Genomic DNA, 19,827 nt, shown 5'->3' on the forward strand with positions numbered 1-19,827 from the left:
GCCCAGGCTGGTCTCGCACCTCAGTTTCAGGAACCCACATAAGCCTGGAGTCTCTGTTTGGAGGTTGCTGTGTGGTGCAGAACCTCATGGTGTTTATTTTCCAGCCTTGATATCAAATCTCAGCCCCCACAAGCTGCTGCACCAGCCTACAGGGAGCTGTGCTATCCCTGCTCCTTCAGAACAGCCTGGTGTGGCTGAGGATACTTCAGCACGTGAAAATATTTGAATAGTCTTAGACTTGATCAGGAAGTTAAATAGGTAGAAATGATGAGAGATCACATGGGATGTATCAGTTACTCTGAAGAGCTGTAGTTGGGCACAAGGACAAAACCAATGCTTCTGAAGATATTTAAAACCTACACACCTGTTACATGAGAGGAAGGAGCTAGACATTATTTTCTTGTCCTAAGAGTGTATTTTTTTTAGGAAAACAAGGTAGACAGTCAAGTTGCAAAATACTCAGCACTGTAAGGTGCCACAGCTACATCTGCACAAGAGCTTGCTTCTGTTCTGAGGCCAGCTGGCTCCACACAGCTCACATCCATGTTGCAGACCCTTTTATGCTCCCAAATCATGAGGGTCATCCAAAATACCCAGTGGAAACTATCTCTGGCCTGTGCCTAAACGAGGCTGGGAATTTTCTGGGTGAGGGCTAGTTGGCGCAGACAAAACTGGGGACCTGGCAGAGAAGGTCGGTGCCCTGTGCTGCCCCCTGGCACTCTTTAGTGTGTTTTTTAGCTGTAGCCTACACGACTTGGGCTCTCAAGTGCTTGCATGCATTTAGGAGTTGAGAGCATGGATCCTTTGAAAAAGCCTATCTTGAGCACTGGGAACAGTTTTGAAAATTAAGGAAATCTATCTGCCATCCACACTGCATCTCTACACAGTTACTTTCCAGACTAGAGATGCAATTTTACGTGTAAAATACAGTTATTCCTTAAGAAACAGTAACGATAGGTACAATTCCCTTGGTTACACTTTGTGCTAGAAAATGAGGGGCCTGTATGCAACGAGAGGACAAGAGTCAATTGGCAGAAATTGAAACACAGGAAATTCAGCCTAAACATAAGAAAAAAAACCCTTTCTTTTGTTTTTCTTTTTTGTTTGTTTTTATTTTTGTTTCCGTGACAGTGGTCAAAGAGTGGAACAAGTTGCCTAGAAAGCTTGTGGAGTCTCCATCCTTGGAGATGCTAAAAATCTGGCTGCATACAATCCTGGACAACCTGCTCCAGCTGAGCCTGTGTTGAGCAGGGGTTTGGACTAGACAGTCCCTGGAGGTCTGAGCCTCAGCAGTTCTGTGATTCAATAGCTGTTTTACTTACCATTTATGAAGTGTAAACCTTTCATCACATGGTAATGACAAGCATAGTGAAAACTTCATCTCACAGCTGCCTCTATCAGATTTTCACCTTTCAGTCCAAAGGATGACATCTTATTTTGTAGCAGTATGTTCCCTACTTCTGTAAGATCGCTCTCTAAATGTCAGTTTGTCTGGGTGATATTGTGTCTTAGGAAAATGTCTCAGAATCAAAAATAAGGACTGGGGTAGACTGGAAGCCCCACGTAAGTTCATTTTTAACATGATAAAAACCTCTCCAGCACCAGGAGGTGTTAATGAAACCAGAAGAGGGACTGGCTCTGACTTTCCAGAAGTTCCTAGGCAGTTAAGCTGACTTGATTCATAACTCATATTGCAGACTTTGCTTTGGTTAGCTTGAATTGCCTGCTGCAGAGGGAGGGGAAGGATCCAAACTACCTTCAGCTTCAGTCTCCTGAACTGGATCTCAGCTGCTTGAGATGATCTCAGCACCTCATGGGCATGAGGTGGTGAAAACTGGAGAGGCTCATTCTTCCTGCTTGGATGTACGAGCTACAGCTACAGTACCTGTAATATGAAGAAAATGGTAATTGCCTGCTATACATATGCCACCCATGAAGCAATTGAAATGGGGATAATTTCATGTAAACACTGACCTATCAATCACTCGTTTAATCACCGCAATGTTTTTGTAATTTTGATGGTGTTTATAAAATACTTCAAAGAAGAGCTCATTCCAACGTTTACAATATTACTGATGTCAGGTTATGCTGATGCCAAAATCCTATCTCCTTTGTCATCGTAAGAAGGATCACAATGAAGATTATAATTATAACTCAGTAGGGGATTCATCAGCAAATTAACAGAGAAGCTTATAGACTTCTGACAGAAACCAAACAGACTGGATTAATTAAAAGTGAAAGCCACACAGCACATGGAACTACGGCAGAGAAACACCACCTTGGACTTTTGGCTGACCAGCAAAGATTTTGTTCCAGTCTTCATTTTAAAATGGACAATTCACTGGAAAGCTTTTCATCCACACCCCAAAAATCTCAGGCTGCACAGACTATTCATAAAGAGATTTAAATGTGCCATTAACAAATTGTGCAATGTATCAGCCCCAGACCATGGAAAGAAATAATAACCACAAAAAGAATAACAAAATTAGAAAACATGGATCCAGAATATAAACCAAACAGAATGCTGAGTGTAACATGCCAGGCCTGGGGGTGAAACAGAAGAAGCTGTGAAACGACAAAAGCAGCTCAGTCTTTACATGCAGGACTCCATTCACCCCATCACGTAGTCAGGCTTCTGCTACTCAGTATTACAGTCTCCCCTTCTCTGTTAATGATTCTCTCCCCTCCGGATGTGGCAGTAACTTTCTGCTCATCTGTTTAGGTTTCATGACCTCAGAAAAATCCCCGTGTCAGCCAAAATACAAAGAAGTAGAGCCACAGTGCAGTTGTCCAGGAAAAAGCAAGCAGCTGGATAATGCAGTTCATTAATGTTGAAGTCAGATAAGAATGCCCAAAGAAAACTGAAATACAGCTGCTTGGAAATGGCTCATGAAGTTGTGGAGATGAAAATGTTTGGTAAAGCATTTTCAGTAAGGTTTTGAGTGTGAAAGACTTGATTCCTTTTGTGTCTTGAACTTGTATAAAAATTAATTTCTCCTGTAACGTCTAGATTTTTATGTTTAACAAACTAGGCAAGACCAAACGTTTTGGTACTGCTAATATTAAATGTTTTGGTGAAATTTTTTTTTCCTTTTTTCCTCATAAAGGAAATTGTGAAATTTCAGGGATTTTCTCTAAGCACAAGCAAACAAGGATTGTAAGGCTCCGAGGAAGTGTAAATATTCAGCTATTGAAGTCTGCTACTGTCATTCTTATAAATGCTCTGGCCTGAATCTATCCTGCTTAAACCAGGTCAGGCGTGGAGTTACCCTGGCCTTGTTATAGGCTGACAAGTGAAGAATCAAGCCCTGGAAGGGTCTCTACTCACCATGTAAGGCGTCACAGGCAAGTGCATTCAGCATTAAAGTACCTAAAGGTAGGTGGGCATCTGTGCTTAGCTACAAACCCAGGCTGCCCTTGGGCATCCAACAGGGACAGTTCTTGTGTCGCCACAGCCGTAAGCAGGAAACAAAGGAAATAAAGACCTTGGAAGCAGAGGTAAAGCAAGGATAGCTTTGACCATGTTACCTTTCTACAGGGTTTATCATTATTACAGCAAGGAGGAGAATCACATATTTTGTACTTAAACCCAAAATGATACCTCCCCGATTTTTGACAAATAATTCTGTATTGTGTAAAAACTTTTGCCGGGAAACATGACCAAAACTAGTGAGACTGCAGTGTCACTGGCCCCATGTAACTAGGGAGGAGCATTTCCAATTATATATTCTAGCAAAAGGGGCTATAATTAAAATCTTGGTGAAATCTGATCCCAGATTCTGTCTTCATCTGACCCGTGACTGGACCTAAATGTAACTGCTGGTCCTTGTATGATAATTCAATCACATGGGGTCTTTTACATGTTTCCTATCGCCTCAAATCTGCTGTGGTATTCAATATTGCAGAGGTACCTCTGTCCCTTCATTCCTTATACACTACTTTTTAAGCTTACCCTTTATAATTAACTGAATTCTATACATACTTAGGACATAAAAACATTACTTCCTACACAGGTTAAGTTTTGCAGAGAACCTTTCTGAGTAAACCTTACCTGCCCAAAGGGGTGTGAACTGCAGCTGTGTCGCAGTGCAAAGGCTTGCCTGAGCAGTACAACCAGAGCTGATCAGGATATGAGAATCCTATTCACACGATGAAAGTTTGCATCTATAAATGTCCATGGGATTAAAAAAAAACAAACTTCCTTGCTATCCAGAGAACCAACCAAAATCAAAATTGTGGTGAGACAAATATTTGTTTTCACAAGAAGAATGGACCTATTTTCTCTTATTTATGTACATTTATTTTTGACGTTGCTATTTGTTGGTTTTTTGTTTTTGTTTTTGTTTTTAAAGGGAACCAACAAAATTATCTTTTCCAAAAAAAAATATCTGTGGAGGGGCCAGACTGGGGAGTGAAAAGGTGGCTGTTATCGCTGTTAGTGGTTCTGTCACACATTGTGAGGGTATTTTGCAGTATGAGGTTTCATTCCCCTGCTTTATTAATTAGAGTTTATATCACGTATTGCTTTTGATTTGACAGCAAACCACTGTAAGCAAGGCGTAGGTAAAAGCGCTACACTTTGTTCTTATTGTGCAGAAGCTTGCGGTTGAGTAGCAGTTTCCTTTTTCACTTGGCTTCTGTCCTGTGTGCTGCCAGCACAGCAGCAGACTGGGGGTTTGCCTTGCCCTGGGCCGGCTCTCGAAGCCCTCCCCAGCAGCTGAGGCAGCGCTGGAGCCACACGCTACTCTCATTGCAGATTTTCAGCAGAGGCACTCTGCTTCATCTGTCCTCACCATCAACAATCTCTGCTGGCCGATGGATTTTTTTTAAACCCTAATAGAAATTGCCAGTTGAGTATAAGCAATGTAATTTCAAGTTAAAACATAGGGCACAAAAAAAAAAAAAAAAAAAAAAAAAAAAAAAAAAAAAAAAGCTGTGCTGCTGTTAGTGTACTTTTCCATAACTACCTCACATCCTAACTAGGTGGGTGTCTCAGCCCACCTAACATTCAAACAGCTCAGACTCCTTCAGTTCAAGTTCTCTGACACACCATTTCCACCAAGGATTAATTGCTGAAGTAAAATCCCTTAGAAAAGTTCATGTGTTTATTTTGAGTCCTGGTTTGTGCAGCCTCAACAGCAGTTTTGGACAAGAATGTATTTTTGATTTTTATTAAAAAATATAAAGTCTTGAATAACCATGCTGTAGTAAAAGAAGTGGTCATCAAAGCAGGTTGAAAATTTCCCATTAAGAATTGGGGAAGGAAAAATTTAAAAAAATAAAAAATGTTCTTGGTTGACACTTTTGGCAGGAACAGTCTGGAGGAAATTAAATTGGTATGAGACTCACTTCCCTTTCTCATGTATAAATCACCATTTAATATATTAACATATTGGGAGCAGAACTCTTTTTTTCATCCTCAACAGAAGGAATAGTAGCTGTGAACAGAATATTTGTTCCTAGAGACAAGAGGAAGATCACTTTAGTAAATGGTAATTGGTCTTAAGGCTAGGAAAGGACCATTATTTTTATATAATTGCATCTCTGGCATAAAGCACACTCTTCAGCCTAATTCTACACTTGATCTATAATTTATATTGAATGACGGCATATATTTGAGAATGCAGAAGTTAAAACTTCTTTTTAAAGTTAAGAGTTATCTAATTATCCTTAGAGCCCTTCATTTACTTAGGGCAAATAGGATGATAACGTTTCACTTTGTACATAGCAGTCTATGTAACTAACATTTGTCTTGTCCCTATCTCTAAACAGACTGAAATAATTGAGCATCGTTTCATATTGTCTTGAGCATCAGCTTTCTCAGGTTTTGACTGATGTGATTTTTTTCTAGCTGTAAAACCTATTTCCTGCTTTTTCCCTCATGGCTTATGTTAAGGTAGTCAGCCTTCAGAGCTTGAAAGCATAAACTAACCTGGAGCAGCATGTGGTGAATCATAAGAATGACAAAAGTTGCCTGGGAAAATATGTTTTCATTTAAAGAAGAAATGGTTAGAAAATGTTACTTGTAAACTTTTAAGGCCAGTGAGTTCTAATAAATATTTTTTGACAGTTGAAGAGCTATTGACATCTGTTATTATGGAGCAGCTGATTCAGGTTTGAAAATGTGGCCCTTTATTTAATGGAATTACTGTAATCCTGTGGCATAAGGGATCAATTCTGCCAGTCCTGGGATTCTGATCTACTCTTAGACAGACAGCTTCCTGGCTGTGAGTGGTACTGGTGTTAAAAGTGAGGATTTAATAATTCTAGCAAATAAACACATTGCCCCGTAAAACTTGGCTTCTAGACAGATGCTTTCTGAGGGGGGATTGGGACCATCTAAGGAGCTTCCCTGGACCTGTCAAAGCATAGCACCTTTGAAGATCTGCCTGCGTTGGTTGAATTCAAGCACCCTTATTAACAGCTCTAATCTTATCTCTGAACTATGAAAAATTGGGATGAAAAAATGTCAGCCGAAAACCTTTAATCCTCTCCTGGTTGCAGCCCAGCCAGACTGGCACGTGGAGCTGTGCAGGAGAGCCGTGCAGCACCATCCAGCTTCATCGCCAATGTGAAAGTCATCTCCACATGTTTTTCTGCTCAAGTTGTTGGTGAGGTGTTTGGCCAAGAGCCACCCTGCACAGAATCGGCTGAGAAATGTTTTCTGGATTTCCAAAGGGTAATTAATGTTGGGCTGAGATGGTTACGGGCTGAAACATCCACTTAGCTGACTGCAGGGGCTTCTGTTGTTCATCCAGACTCTGAAGACGGGCTGACTTCTGCAGTCTGAGGGCTAGCAGGGGAGGAAGGAAGAGCAAAAGAGATCTTTACATAATAGCAGCAGTTGCCTGGGGCGACAAAAGCCTCTCTGTTTACTGTTTTGGCTACTGTAAGTGGGAGATGCAGTCTCTTGGACCACAGCGAAGCTGACCTCTGTCTCCAGCGCACTCCTGGCCAGCCTGTGGAGGACTGACAAAAGCCTGTCTGTGCTGAAGCAGCTCCTTCACACTAGTATGATGGAGCCGGTGCTGCTTTAAGTGACTTGTGAGAGGAGAAAAGGGAGTGGAAAGTGCTGTGTGAGAGAACAAAATGGAAAGCAGCCAGACATTTACAACATGAATTTTGCTGCTCTCATACAATCTTTACTGTGATAGTTTAACACTGAGTCTTTTGACTGGGAGAAAGTAGCCTGAGCCCCCAAATTTGTCATTTAAAAGGCTCACCGTAAGGTCTGGGTATTGTATGGCTGGAGCTAAGAGAAGAGTTAGTAACAACCAGCAGACATTTAGATAATCACTCAGTCCTCGTTGCTTGGTTTCCGAATGATCATTCACAAACATCTAAGAGGTCATGGTGACCTGCTGGATATGCTGATGATCTGATCTGTTCCACATCAGATATGTGACCTACATAAACCCATCATATTTGCCAGTGTTTCAGGTCATTTGTTTTGATTTAATCATCAGCACTTGTGAAAGAGATGTACATTAGAGAAAAAAAAAAAAAAAGTAGATGTAATTGCATAACTGATTATCTTGGTCTCCTAATCATAACAGACACATGATAACTTTTTTCTCCTACCTCAGCCTGAACTTAGGTATAAAGTAATGTAGCACACAAGATTTTTTGCTGATTTATAATTTTCTAAAATGTCAACCTAGTTTGAACTGCCACACTGGTGCTTCAGATTCTTTTAATACTAAATATTGCAGGCCCTCCATGTCTGCTGGTCATTGAAGACACCATCAGCTATAAAAGACAGAGTAACAGCCTGACTTTGCTTTTCCTTGGATAATCTAAACAGGAGTTTGAGTATACTTACTGTGCCAATTTTCTGTGTCACTTTATCTCATATGTCAAACTTTAAAGCCACATAAAACATTAATTTATAGTATTTTACATAGATTCTGTGTAAATAAACAGTATCTGTTTGAAGTTATTTCTTCTTTATAACTGGAATTTAAGATCAGTTACGAAAGCTGACTCTTCTTTCTTTGAAAACAGTAAGAGGAAGCCTTATTAACTTGTGGAGGAGTGGGATCAAGCCCTGTGTAATGATACAGGTTGTGTTCAAACTCTTTGACCACAGGAGTAAGGGCAGACCTCTGCATGTTGGTTATCAAGCTTCAGGTGATTCGTTTTACTTTGCCATGAAACCCTGGTTAACAAAAGCTTACAGGGATGGCCACTGTTCAGAGTCCTTTGAGAGAATTCCACAGAGCAGCATTTTTCAGTCTTTCTCAACAAAGAACAATCTAAGTTTTGGAAAACTTCCAAAGGGTGTATCAAGCAGACTGTTCACATAAAGGAAAATTTTCCACATCCAGTTACTTTTATTTTGTCTTCTCCCGCTCACATTTTTTCTGTTTGCTCACTCACACACATGGGAATTGTCAAGGTTGGGGTCTGTGTGTTTTATTGCTGTCATGTCGCAGAATACTTCTTGATGTTCTTTGGACCACTGATGGCTCAGGGACCACCCAAGAATGTGGCTGCCTCGGGACACAGCAGGGATGCCACCCTCAGCAAGTCTGGGCTGCTGCTCTTGTGCTGTGCCTGCTTGGAAGTTGGGTAGCCTCCTGCCACTGGTGACCTGGCGTGATTTATGAACATGAGCATCAGTAGATGAAATAATTGCTTCCAGGTTGGCAGACTGAAGCCATTCTTGTAAGTGAGAATGATGAAACACAAGGAAAGGTATGTAAAACACACTTTCTGTTTGCATACAAATATCAGTCATGGTTTAGGTCTTAGTTCACACTCAGTGATCCCCCAGTGATCACCAATGTTTGTCATATTGTATTGATGTTAACATAGCACCCAGGAACCCACACCAGCGATTAGGACTATGCCACGTTAAACCTTGTTCAAACATTTAACAGAAGTCGGTTGTTGCACCAGGAAACTCCCAGCAGGGGTGTAGAATTCAAGCCCAGGAACAGATAGAGTGTTAAGGAGGAATGTGACAGTCTGTCTCAGCATGCTGGCAACTGAATGTTCTCAGGTTGTTTCTCAAATTCCATAACTGAGAATTTTGAAGAGGATTTGGAAGTGGTTGTGGAGGCTTATACTTTTATCTCTCCAGCATTCAGTACAATGTAGGAGAAGGGATGTAAGTGTTCATTTAAAATCCTAGCAAATAGAGTGCCAAAGCTGTATTGGTCCCTGATTTCAGATGAGAGCGTGTGGTGCTCATAATGTGTGAAGAAACTTAATTTTCCTTGAAAGCATAAATAGCCACCATTAGTCTGAAATATCCTGGAGGAAACTCGGGAGGAAAAGTGAGTTGCTTAGTGGTGACATAGGAAGTGATCATGGAAATGATTCAGGAGATTGTAACTGCAGAATGCTGAATGCAGGAGCAAAGGTTCATTTATAAAGCTTAGAGAAGGAGATGTGGTAGTAGTGAAGGCCCCAGGATAAGGAGAGTTTCCATGACTGGATAAGTGGTAAAGACCATATTGTGCGCATTAAGCAAGAAAAATATGCAAGACAGGTGAAAATTAGATATGGTGATCTAGAGAAGAGTAGAAATCAGAAATATGTAAGCCTGACTGTCAGGAGAGAATGATGGTGTTGTCCATAGTAGATGAACAAAGCTTTTTGGAAAGGACTGCAGATCAAGAGTTTGATTTTAGTCACTTTGAGATAATTCTTCGACTGCTGCAAGCTTCCACCAAAGATATCCTCTAGAGTTTTAGTTTGGACAGAAGGAACAAACTCTTTCCATCGGAGCCTTTATAAGGGCATTTATTATTTCTGCATTTGAGAAGTACACTGTTGAAGATCAGGAGTACTGTAAGACTAGAAGAAAACTTACAGCCTCTGCCACCCATCCTCAGAGGCTGGAGAAAGGGGAAAAGGACCATCAGAGGACAACAATAGCAAGTGCGTTACAAACAGTGCAAGAAGAACCAGGGCAAAAAGTGTTAGAGGCAAAGACAACAAGTTGGAAAAAATGAAGATAGAGATCACTGGACACTTTTGCTAGAAAGCCTTCAGGTTGAGTCCAAGGGCAACTTGATCAAAGGAAGTGGAGGATGTAGTGAAGGGGTGTGTGTGGAAAGGTTAGGTGGGATCAGTGGGCATTGTCCTTGGTAAGCTGAATGGTAGAGGGAGAAGAACTCTGACTTCTGTGCAAGGAGAGCTTATCTAAACTACCTCAGTTAAGTAAAAATGGATTAAAGGACTTGATTGTACAGATGAGGGAGATAGAAAGCAGGTCATTTATGCAAAGAGGAAATAAGAGAAAGCTCAAAATAGGCCTCTGGGAAACTACAGCATTTTCCTTAATGGTTTACTGTCCTTTTCTTGCATGGAATACATACCCTGCTGTATTTCAGCTATTTAAAGCAAAATATTTACATGGTAGATTATTTTATTTTTTTTTCTGGCTAAAGAAATGAATTTTTGATCAAGAGGGTCAAAGTACCTAGCATCTATGTCTCCAGTGTCTGCAAGGGGTAGGCTTTGAGTTTTCCCTTGACCAGTAATGACAGCTGTGTTTCTGATACCTCCACCAAATGGGGCAGAGGAAAGCCAGGACATGTATTTCTTGCATTTAAATAAATTTAGAAATGTAGTTGGCATGCACCTGACAATGAAAATTTGAAGATTACTAAACCTGCCTCGTCTAAACAACTTTTATGAGGCAGAAAATGCTGACAACGGAGGCTGGTTAAGATGTATTTTTTTAAACTGAACAAAGTCACAGAGAGGAAAAGTTTTTAATAACTATTCAGCAAATGTGGAAGTAAATTTCTGCCAGACAGCTGCTCTGCCAAGTGCTGATGGTCCTCGGCTTCTGCTGGAGGTGGCAACAGCAGGAAGGGTTTCGTGCTTGTCACAGCGAGGAGATGCCTGGAGTAGGGGCTGTGTGCTGCGTGTGCTGCGCCCGACAGCGCTGTGCCACAGTGCTTGTCGCAGGGAGAGCCTTGGTGCTCTCACACGACAACTGACCGGCCAAAGGGAGCACATTCCCTCACGTGGAGCACTCAGTACTTCTGGAAACATCTGGCAAAACATCTTATGAAGGGTTCAAAGTCTGTGTTACTTTCATTGTGCAGATACCTAGATGAGCAGGAAAGCAATTTCTTTTTGTAACAGGAGTGCTTAGGCTTTGTTTTTATTACCACAATATACAGTGAGAATTCTTTTAACTACGAGAGTCGGCACTCCTCAGGTAACCTGCACCAGTAAACAGTGACTGAGACAAATGATCCGCCCCTGAAACCCTGTCGGGATGCCCTGTTTCAGCAGCAGGCGGTAGGCGTGCTAGGACTAACTCTACAGGACAGCCCGCTCCTGTGCTTCCAGCTCAGGAAATTAAACTCTTTGCTTTGAAATTTCTATGCGCCGGGCCACAACTGGCATGTGATTTCTATGTGAGATTTTGTCTGTAGGTGTATCTGTCACATGCAAGAAATGTTCCATGTTCCTTGATTTTGAGTAGCCCTTGGTTCAACGCAACTCCTTAATCCCATTGTTTTCATTCCTTGGTTTTGGGAACAAATACAAACGTATGTAGCTCACATACATGTATATATAGCTTGCAGTGGGCCACATAATCTAATTATGAGCTTGTTCCCAAAATCAGTACTGAAATGCCGATTTAGTCTGGCCTCAGGGTTTTAAGAAGTGAAAAGAAACCTTGTTCCTGAGATCAGTCTGACTGGTGCAAATAGGTGCTTCATCTCCCAGGGAAAGGAGGCGTTTGAAGCTCCCACCTGGGTCAAAACGTAGCCTGCATTCACACAGCTAATGTACTGTACTTTTATAAACTATCAGATGGATTTACTGAGTTTTGATTTTGTAAAATCATATAGTCATTTAGGTTGCAAGGGACCTTGGGAAATCACGTGGTCCAACCTGATACACAAAGCAATATCAGCACCAAATTTAACCAGATTGCTCAAGGCTTTCTAGTGCAGTACTGAAAACTTCCTAGGAGAGAGACCTCACAGACTCTTTGGGAAACAGGTGCTTAAATATACTCAGTGAAATAATTTCTTTCTTATATCCAGACAGAATATACTCTCTTTTAATTCATGACTAAGTGTTTCCATCTTCTGGATAACCTTCCCATAGGTACAGGCAGGCTGCTGTTAGGTGCCCCAAAGCTGCCACTTCTGGCTGAGCAAGCCCAGGTCCTTCACGGGTCATGTGCTTCAGTTCCCTGACCACCTTGGTGGCCTCCACTGGATTTGAACCAGTCTATCAACATCTTGTATGGGGGTGTTTTACGGAGATAAGACTTTACAACTGTCAAGTTGTAACATAGGTATGTTTATTCAGCGCCGGGCGCATGGGGGATCACTCCACCACAAGCATGCGCATCGTTCGTAGCTCCTGTCTGGTCTATATGTTACAAAATAGTGCATACTCATAGAACGCCTGTACATATACGTAGCCTACCCCCGCCTCCCCTCGCTTCTCATGGCAATCAGGTCTCCTCCCCTTGCGTCTGTGCGATGAACTCTTCAAGTTCCAGTCAGGGGTCGCAAATTTCTGGGCAAGGCTTGTATAGATGAAGCACCTCTTCTTCTTCGCTGATGAACTTTTCACCCCGTCGCTCTGCGCAGCCTCAGTTGTTCCCTGGGCCCTGGCCAAACCACCAGGCCAGTTTGTGCTAGAACCTAGGATGATTTGTTGCTGGAACATACAACTTCAAGAACCATAAGAAACTTCTCTTTGAGCTAGGAGATTGTAGCCTAGCAACATTATCAGCACCTGGTATGTGGCTCTCCCCCCTTTTCTTTGTCCGTGCACAGGCTTCTGTCTTGTGCCATCTGACCAAAGTTACTCAGATCCCCTGTCTCAGGGGTAGGGACAAATGTAGTATTGCAGGCACAGTTTAATGCATGGTGAGTAATCGAGGATCTCTCCTGGTTTCCACAACCTTTCAAAACCGACAGAGAATGGCCTCACACTGACACCAGCTGGTCCCTCTGCACCCTTGCATGCAGCCCACCAGCCCTGCGGACTTCTGTGGGTCAAGATTTCTCAATGGATTGCTGAGCCAACCTTTCCTCCTTGGACCTTGTCTGTGGGCACAAAGCCCTGGCAGACCTTTTCAGTCCAGACCAAGACGAAGAAGGTATTGAACACCTCAGTCTTGTCTATGTCTAGATTGCTCACTTCACTCAGCTTCAGACCCACATTTTCATTGTTTTTCTTTTACTGTGAGGGTAGGGGAAGAAACTTTTCTTGTAGCCCCTGACACCCTTTGTTTTTCAACTCGAGTTCAAGCTTTGCTAACACCACCCCTGTATTGTGGGCCTGTATTTTTTTCTATATTCCTCATTCTTACCTGACTTTCATCCACTGTATGCATCATCTTTTTGACATTGGAGGTCAGTCATGAGGTACCTGCTTGGTCAAGGTGGTCTTCTGATACAGTTACTTGTTCTCCTGTATCAGTACAGGCCATTCCTGCGCTTAGAGGAGGCTGCCCCTGAAGACCTGCCAGCTCTTCTGGGCTCTGTCACCTTCACAACTGCCTCCCACTGCTTCCAATTTAGCCAAAGACCTGTGGTAGATGCTGGTTTATATGACATTAACTTTGGGGCTTTTCTGTTGTTTTTTAATTCAAAAATTCATTTCAGTTGGGGAAAAAAAAATATGAGGAAGGAGTCAAAGCATATTTGAATGATAAACTCAAAATAAAATTTCCATAAAAAAGAAAAATTCCTTCTCCTGTATAGTGGCAGGAATATGGTGGGGGTTTTTTTTGGTTTGATATTCTCATTTTTGCTGATGGAACCAGAACATATTTCATTTAGGATTAGCATAAAGTAGACATTTTTATTTGGCCATTATCCGCTTTGGCCAGGTTTGTTTGCTTGATAATTTCAGAGTGATTTGAGTTCTGAAACTCAAAATCAGGCTGCTTTGTCTGTAGCTCAGCTCTGTCTTTCACTGCTTTCTGAAAATCTGTAAATGTGTTTTTGATAGAGAGAGGCTCAGCTCCAAATCATAAAACTAAATAACCCTTCAAACTTTGGGGAATTCAAATTGCCAACCAGACTTCAATCCTGAGTTTGGTAAATGTCAACACTGTTCCTTGGGCAGTGAAGCAGGGTGAAGGAAGAAGTGTTAAATAGGATGGGGAGCTGCCTTAATTAGTTGAGATAGGGAGCTGCCTTAATTACTTGATTTTTTTTTTTTTTTTTCTCCAGGAGATATTTAATTCAGGAGCACTTGGTTATTTCATATCTTGTGATTTAGCCTCCTAATCTGGTACTTTGGTCAGAGAGAAGCAAAAAGACAGGTGTTGATTAAACAGCATAGATGTTATTATGTGACTGCAAAAATGCCAGAAAGTTGTCCCGTTTTCACTCATAATTTATAAGTAATCTAGAAATACGCTTTGAGGCAGTGACTTCATCTAAAATGAATTATCAGTTCAAAGTGTATTAGTGCCCGGCTGCTGAATATCGCTTGGCATTAAGGGTTTCTTCATCAGCATTAATTGGATTAAATTACCTGCAGTGAAATATGAGCCCTTTGTGGAAAAACCATTCTTGTCCTGCTGGCTTTAGAAGAATAAAAAGGCGGGGGGGGGGATGGAAAAAGAAACCAAGAGGCGGTGTTCAGACAGGCTTTGTTTTAAGGCAGAATAGGAGCGAGTTTGAATGCACTGTGGGTATAAAATCGCCATCAGGGAGCGGTGAGCAGGAGCAGCTTTCTGGCTGGAAGGGCATTTTTGCTCTCAGACCTCTCAGGCAAAGAGCAAAGCCCCAGCCAGGGCATGACAGGTCAGGCACAGAGGGGGCTGGGGACCAGTGGCACCATGGGGCCACCTCCACACGCAAGCAGAGAGCAGGGCAGGGCAACCCGGGCTGGAGGGCAGAGTAGTGAGGGAAACGAAATGGCATCAGGACAGTGCAGGCACAGTGCTTCAATTACCCGCTGCCTAGGATAAGGGACAGTGACGAGACGGGGTGACTGTGGATGAGCATCTGCAGTCATGACTATTTGCTACTACTATTATGAAACTTGTGTAGTTTACATGGAACCAGTAACTTGATGTTTCGAACTTGGATCTGCTCTATGTACAAACAATATCTTCTGAATTATCCCACATATATCTCCCCAAATATCCTGGTTTGTTTTTTTCTATGAGTAAAATCTTAAGAGTCTATATTTGTTGCTCATCTTTACTACTGTGCTTTAACAATGAATAGAAACAAACCCCAAACAACATCATTCTGGTGCATCTTGATTACTGTTTGAAAAAGCTGAGGGCATGAACTCTGTTACTGCTGGGTGGTGTTACTGAAAAAAATGAGAAAGGAAATCTCCTCGCTAATAAATTGATGTTACCGTAACAGCAGTTGTAAAAATGGTTGGAGTGACCAGAGTTTTCACTCATTCTCTAGCAGAACGTAAACTTTCAGCAAGCAATTTAGATATTGCTAAACAAATATACTGGGTATGAATAGATCCAACTTGGAAAAAATTGTCTCTGTGGATAGAGCTCCATCTCACTACCCGCTTATTATTTGCTTTGTATTGACAAAGGGCAGGGAACACAGCTTGAATAACTGTGCTGGAGTGACACTCAAGAGCTGCCGGAATGGCCTCTTCTCTTGAATTGTTTTAGCGGAGCAGGAGCTGTGGATGGATATGGCAGTGTGCTCCTGGGCATGCCCAGTGCCAATGCCTTCCCACCACCCTTAGCAGCTACTGCGGACTACTGCAATGTTATGCAGCTAGATACACATTTAATCTAAAAGTATGATTGCTACCATTTAACTTAGTAGTTTTATTGCCTCGGATTATTCTGCACTGTAAAAGTCTGACACTTTGGGCGTAATATGTATCTTTTCAGGAAAGCCACCAGCCTTTTCTGTCATGCATGTTCATTTGCTACCGACAGGAATTTCATTACCTGTACATCAACACATGCTAAAAAATTTTGTTGTATAGCTGAGCATCTTATTTCATCGGTTAATTCTGACAACCTGATGCTGTCAGATCATCTTGAAGCTTATGAGTAATGACATCGAGTCTTGTGCACTTATTGGTCGGTGCAGGAAAACCTGTGAGTCTTTACTTCCGAATGACACTGTGGGATTAAACAACTGGCAGAGGTGAAGGCAGGCTGTAGAATGGAGGTTACAGAAAAATCATTAAATAAGATTGATAGCTGCCTGCTATGTGAAAATCAATGGGAAATGCTCATTGAGTTAATTTCTGTCCATTTCCTGCAATTTTCACATTCAATATTGCAATTAAACCACATTGCCAAAAGTCTTCACTCCTACCAAAAATACCATTCCATGAAGCCTCACCATATTAACTGTGAATCATCACATGCCTTCTTTCTGTCCATAACTTCCCCTTTTTCATATTTGTAAAAAAAAATCCCTAAAAAATGATGCATTCTGGCTCCTAGCAATTTCTGTCTGAAGTACAGAAGAGTAGCTGTTAGATGGGTACAGTGAATGTGCAAGAAATGGCTCTGTAAATCCAGAGGTGAAAAACAGGAGACAAACTTGCGCTACAAACACAATATAATTTTGAAATGAATGTTCATTAACCTATAGTTGGGTGAAATCATATTTAAGGTGTTTGCCTTACTAAAGGGTGTTGCTAATGAGGCCAGCTTGGTGGTAGCTGAGAACCCTATGTGTTTTTTCATGTATCACAGTTACTGAATTGGAAAGGGTTTGATTATTGCAGGGAACATTCACAAGTACTGTGGCTTGGGAGCTTTAATTTATATTTGCTTCTTTTACATCTGAACAACAGTTTCCCAGGGAACCAGGTATTGTCATTTGTGGGGGGGGAAAAAAAGAGATGAGCCCAGAGCCCAGCAGAGCAGTGATGGGCTTCTTTTGGAAACGGAGCTGGATGCACGCCTGTTGTACAACGCATTATAAGATCCTGGGTTTAGCTATTTGTACCTTTGTTTAACTGGAATAACTTATGTTGAAATATATTTCAAGCATACTTGCAAAACACTATCCCATATTTTGGACTGGTGTGGACATAAAAAGCGAAGTGTAGGAACCTCCAAGTTAAGCGACGCTGGGACCATGACTCTTGGATGTACTTTATCAATTCCCCTTACTCACAATTTGAGGTAATCTGGATCCTGCCATGTATGCCTTAAAGGTGCATCCCTTTTTGAAAATTGTGCCTCTACAAATGCTTTGGCAGGGGCGTGTTGAATCATCCAGCTGTGGTTATCTAAAGTGGCTGGGGTGCAATTTCTCCTCAACAAACAGAACTGCTGCATAAGGAAAGCTTTTTTTGTTTGTTTTTCTGACAATTAGAAATGGTGAGTAGAACTATGTGTGATCTGTAATAAAACCAAAAATATTTCCATGTTATGGTAGTAATGACACTGGAAAACCTTTGTTGAAATGATACATTTTTGACTAACAGTTATGCTCCCACTACAACTATTTTTGTCAAAAGCTAGGGGACCCAAAAACTAATCTTATGCATTTGCTAATAAATTGATTCATCTCTGGTCTCTCCCGTCTGTCATCTTTTTAGCTTGATTTTGCCTCCTTTTCTAGCTTGAATTCTTCTATCACACCGAGGTGGAGCTGAGAAGATGGGATTGGGCCCATTCATTGAGGTCTGCTTGCTTGTACTGAGCATGGGACAGGGAAAATAACTTTGCAGTTTGATTATTTTCAGAGTCTAATTTGGTGACTGGCTGAAACCAGCCAGCAGGAAGAGCTGCACAGCTTTCCCCAAACCTAAACTTCCAGATATCCTGTGATAGATATCTACTTTTTTCATCCAGCCTCATGTGGTATTTGGAGGTCAGCGGAATACATTCTCCGTGTGAGAAATGATCCAAACTTGTCAGGGCTTAGGTGCCAGCAGTTCCTTCTCTGTTAGCTGCAATGATCTCTTTGCACCAGGACAGCTCTGCAGGTTGTGCACAGGTTATGGGGATGCAAACTGCTGTGACCATGGGGCACTAGGTCCGTGTGAGTGATGGCCTTCAGCCAATCAGTCTCGGAAAGAGGCTTAAGATGGAATTCTCATAGAATAATTCCCATGTCTACTGTCTGAGTGTTGAAAACTTTGAACTTGCTTGAGATGGGCAATACTAATCTAATCAAGGGTTAGCAAGGGAAAAAGAGAAGCAAATACTCTTCTGTTCTACAAGGTGTCTTTCAGCAGGGTTTTTTTTTAATAAAACATGATAAATTTCCCAAAAGCCTGTATTCAAGAACCATAATATTTCTGTTGGAAATAAAACATAGTATTGTTTGAACTAAGAGGTTTGTGAAAAAGGGAAAAAATTTAAAAACTCGCAATTAGTTTGGTTTTTTGCTTGTTTCTACTTCAGGAAAAAAAAATAAATGGCCAGCATGAGCTACCACGACTTTAACCATGCCTTCGGTGTTTTTTCAGGGATTAAACATTTAAAGAGTCAGAGTGATTCAGCCTTTCCAGAAGAAGAAGAGGGCGTTAGTGAAAGAGAAGAGGAGTGGGGCCATTAAAGAGCGTGGAGCTGCCTCGAGCCCCGTCACGGAGAGTGACTGAACCGCGCAGCCATGCGTGCCTCAGCCCATTCGCCACTGCTTGTGTCCCCACACCACAGAGCTCGGTGTGACGGCGGCGCCGGGGCTCCCTGGGGAGCACCCTCGGCTGGGTTTTACAGCCACCTGCAAATGTGTTTTGTGATCCTTGTACCCGAAGATCAAACAGTTATTTTAAAGTAATTTTTCTTTCATTTTCTATGACTTAAAAAAATTTAATTTGCAAATGTGTTAGTGACCTGATGTCAATACTGCCAGAGCTTAACTACTGCGTGTGAGCTGTACTCTATGGCCTGTTGTAAATAAAACTGATTTAAAAGCTACAGAATAAATCATATGTTCATTTAGACAAGATTGCTTATTGTACAGTGGTTTTGTTTAGCACGCAGAGGAACGTTTGTATAAAAATGATCTTTTCAGTTAAGGGCAGCTTTTACTGGGACTGTTGGAGTTACTTGCAGTAATGTAGATAGAAACAAAGTGAGCAGAGGCGACTCGGTCTAGAGAAGGATACAAAGACATCTTTGCCCATCCTCTGGATAGGCAACGTATAAAGCACTTGTCTTGCTTTTAGTTTGAGGCTGCCAAGTCACATCACACAAAGTGATTTCTCTTTACACAAGATCATTGTTATCTGGAGGCATTAGAAAAAGTTTCAATTTGGGAGTCAGAGGAAACACAGGAGTGTGTGAGACCCATGAACAGGATCCATGCACCAGCTGAGCCACGGGGAATGCCAATATTCCCCTTTGTCACATGCAGCAAGTACAGGGTACAGCCTTCTCTGAGAAAGAGAACCAGTCTACTTTGAGTTTGTCACAGTTTCAGCCTGTAAATGGTAGCTTATCCAGCCGTGCTGATGTAGCATTTGTCTGAGCCACAGGGCTTTTGGCTGGTTCATGGTTCATAATATTTTCACTCTATGGCATAAAATGAAATAAGGTGGAGAAGGAAAACCATGTTTCTTCAAAATCACACTGAGAGATCATGTCCTTTTTTTTTTTTTTTATCAATGGCCAATTTTTAAGCAATTTCACTGTCAATTTTTATTAACTTTACCTTTGATACAAAGTTTTACCCTCAGTTTAAGGCTCTTCTAAAGGACTTATCTATCAAAAAAGCCAAAAAAAATCCCCCAAAAGAGATAAAGTGTATGTAAGCACACAGCCATTTGCCTATGCCTTGCATGGTGATTTCACTCTCAATCCAAAGTCTTCCATGAAGACCTGTTGAGAACAGGTCAGCAAGTGTTCCTTTATATTTGGGAGCCATCTTTTTACCCTCCATCTGTATCTCTGTATAGGTCCTCTTTGTT

General features: G+C 41.6%; 1 protein-coding gene across 1 annotated transcript in view; it reads left to right on the forward strand.

The window, feature by feature from the left end:
• PPP1R1C (protein phosphatase 1 regulatory inhibitor subunit 1C) overlaps positions 1 to 18,859 on the forward strand; it is a 54,234-nt gene extending 35,375 nt beyond the window's left edge. The window contains 1 exon segment of the mRNA XM_026853202.1: positions 18,385 to 18,859. Coding sequence (XP_026709003.1) covers positions 18,385 to 18,473 — 89 coding nt within the window. The 3' untranslated portion in view covers positions 18,474 to 18,859.
• Positions 18,860 to 19,827: the final 968 nt, after the last annotated feature.

This window comes from Athene cunicularia (assembly GCF_003259725.1).
Source record: "Athene cunicularia isolate RWA chromosome 7 unlocalized genomic scaffold, athCun1 chr7_part2, whole genome shotgun sequence".
NCBI classification, from domain to species: domain Eukaryota; kingdom Metazoa; phylum Chordata; class Aves; order Strigiformes; family Strigidae; genus Athene; species Athene cunicularia.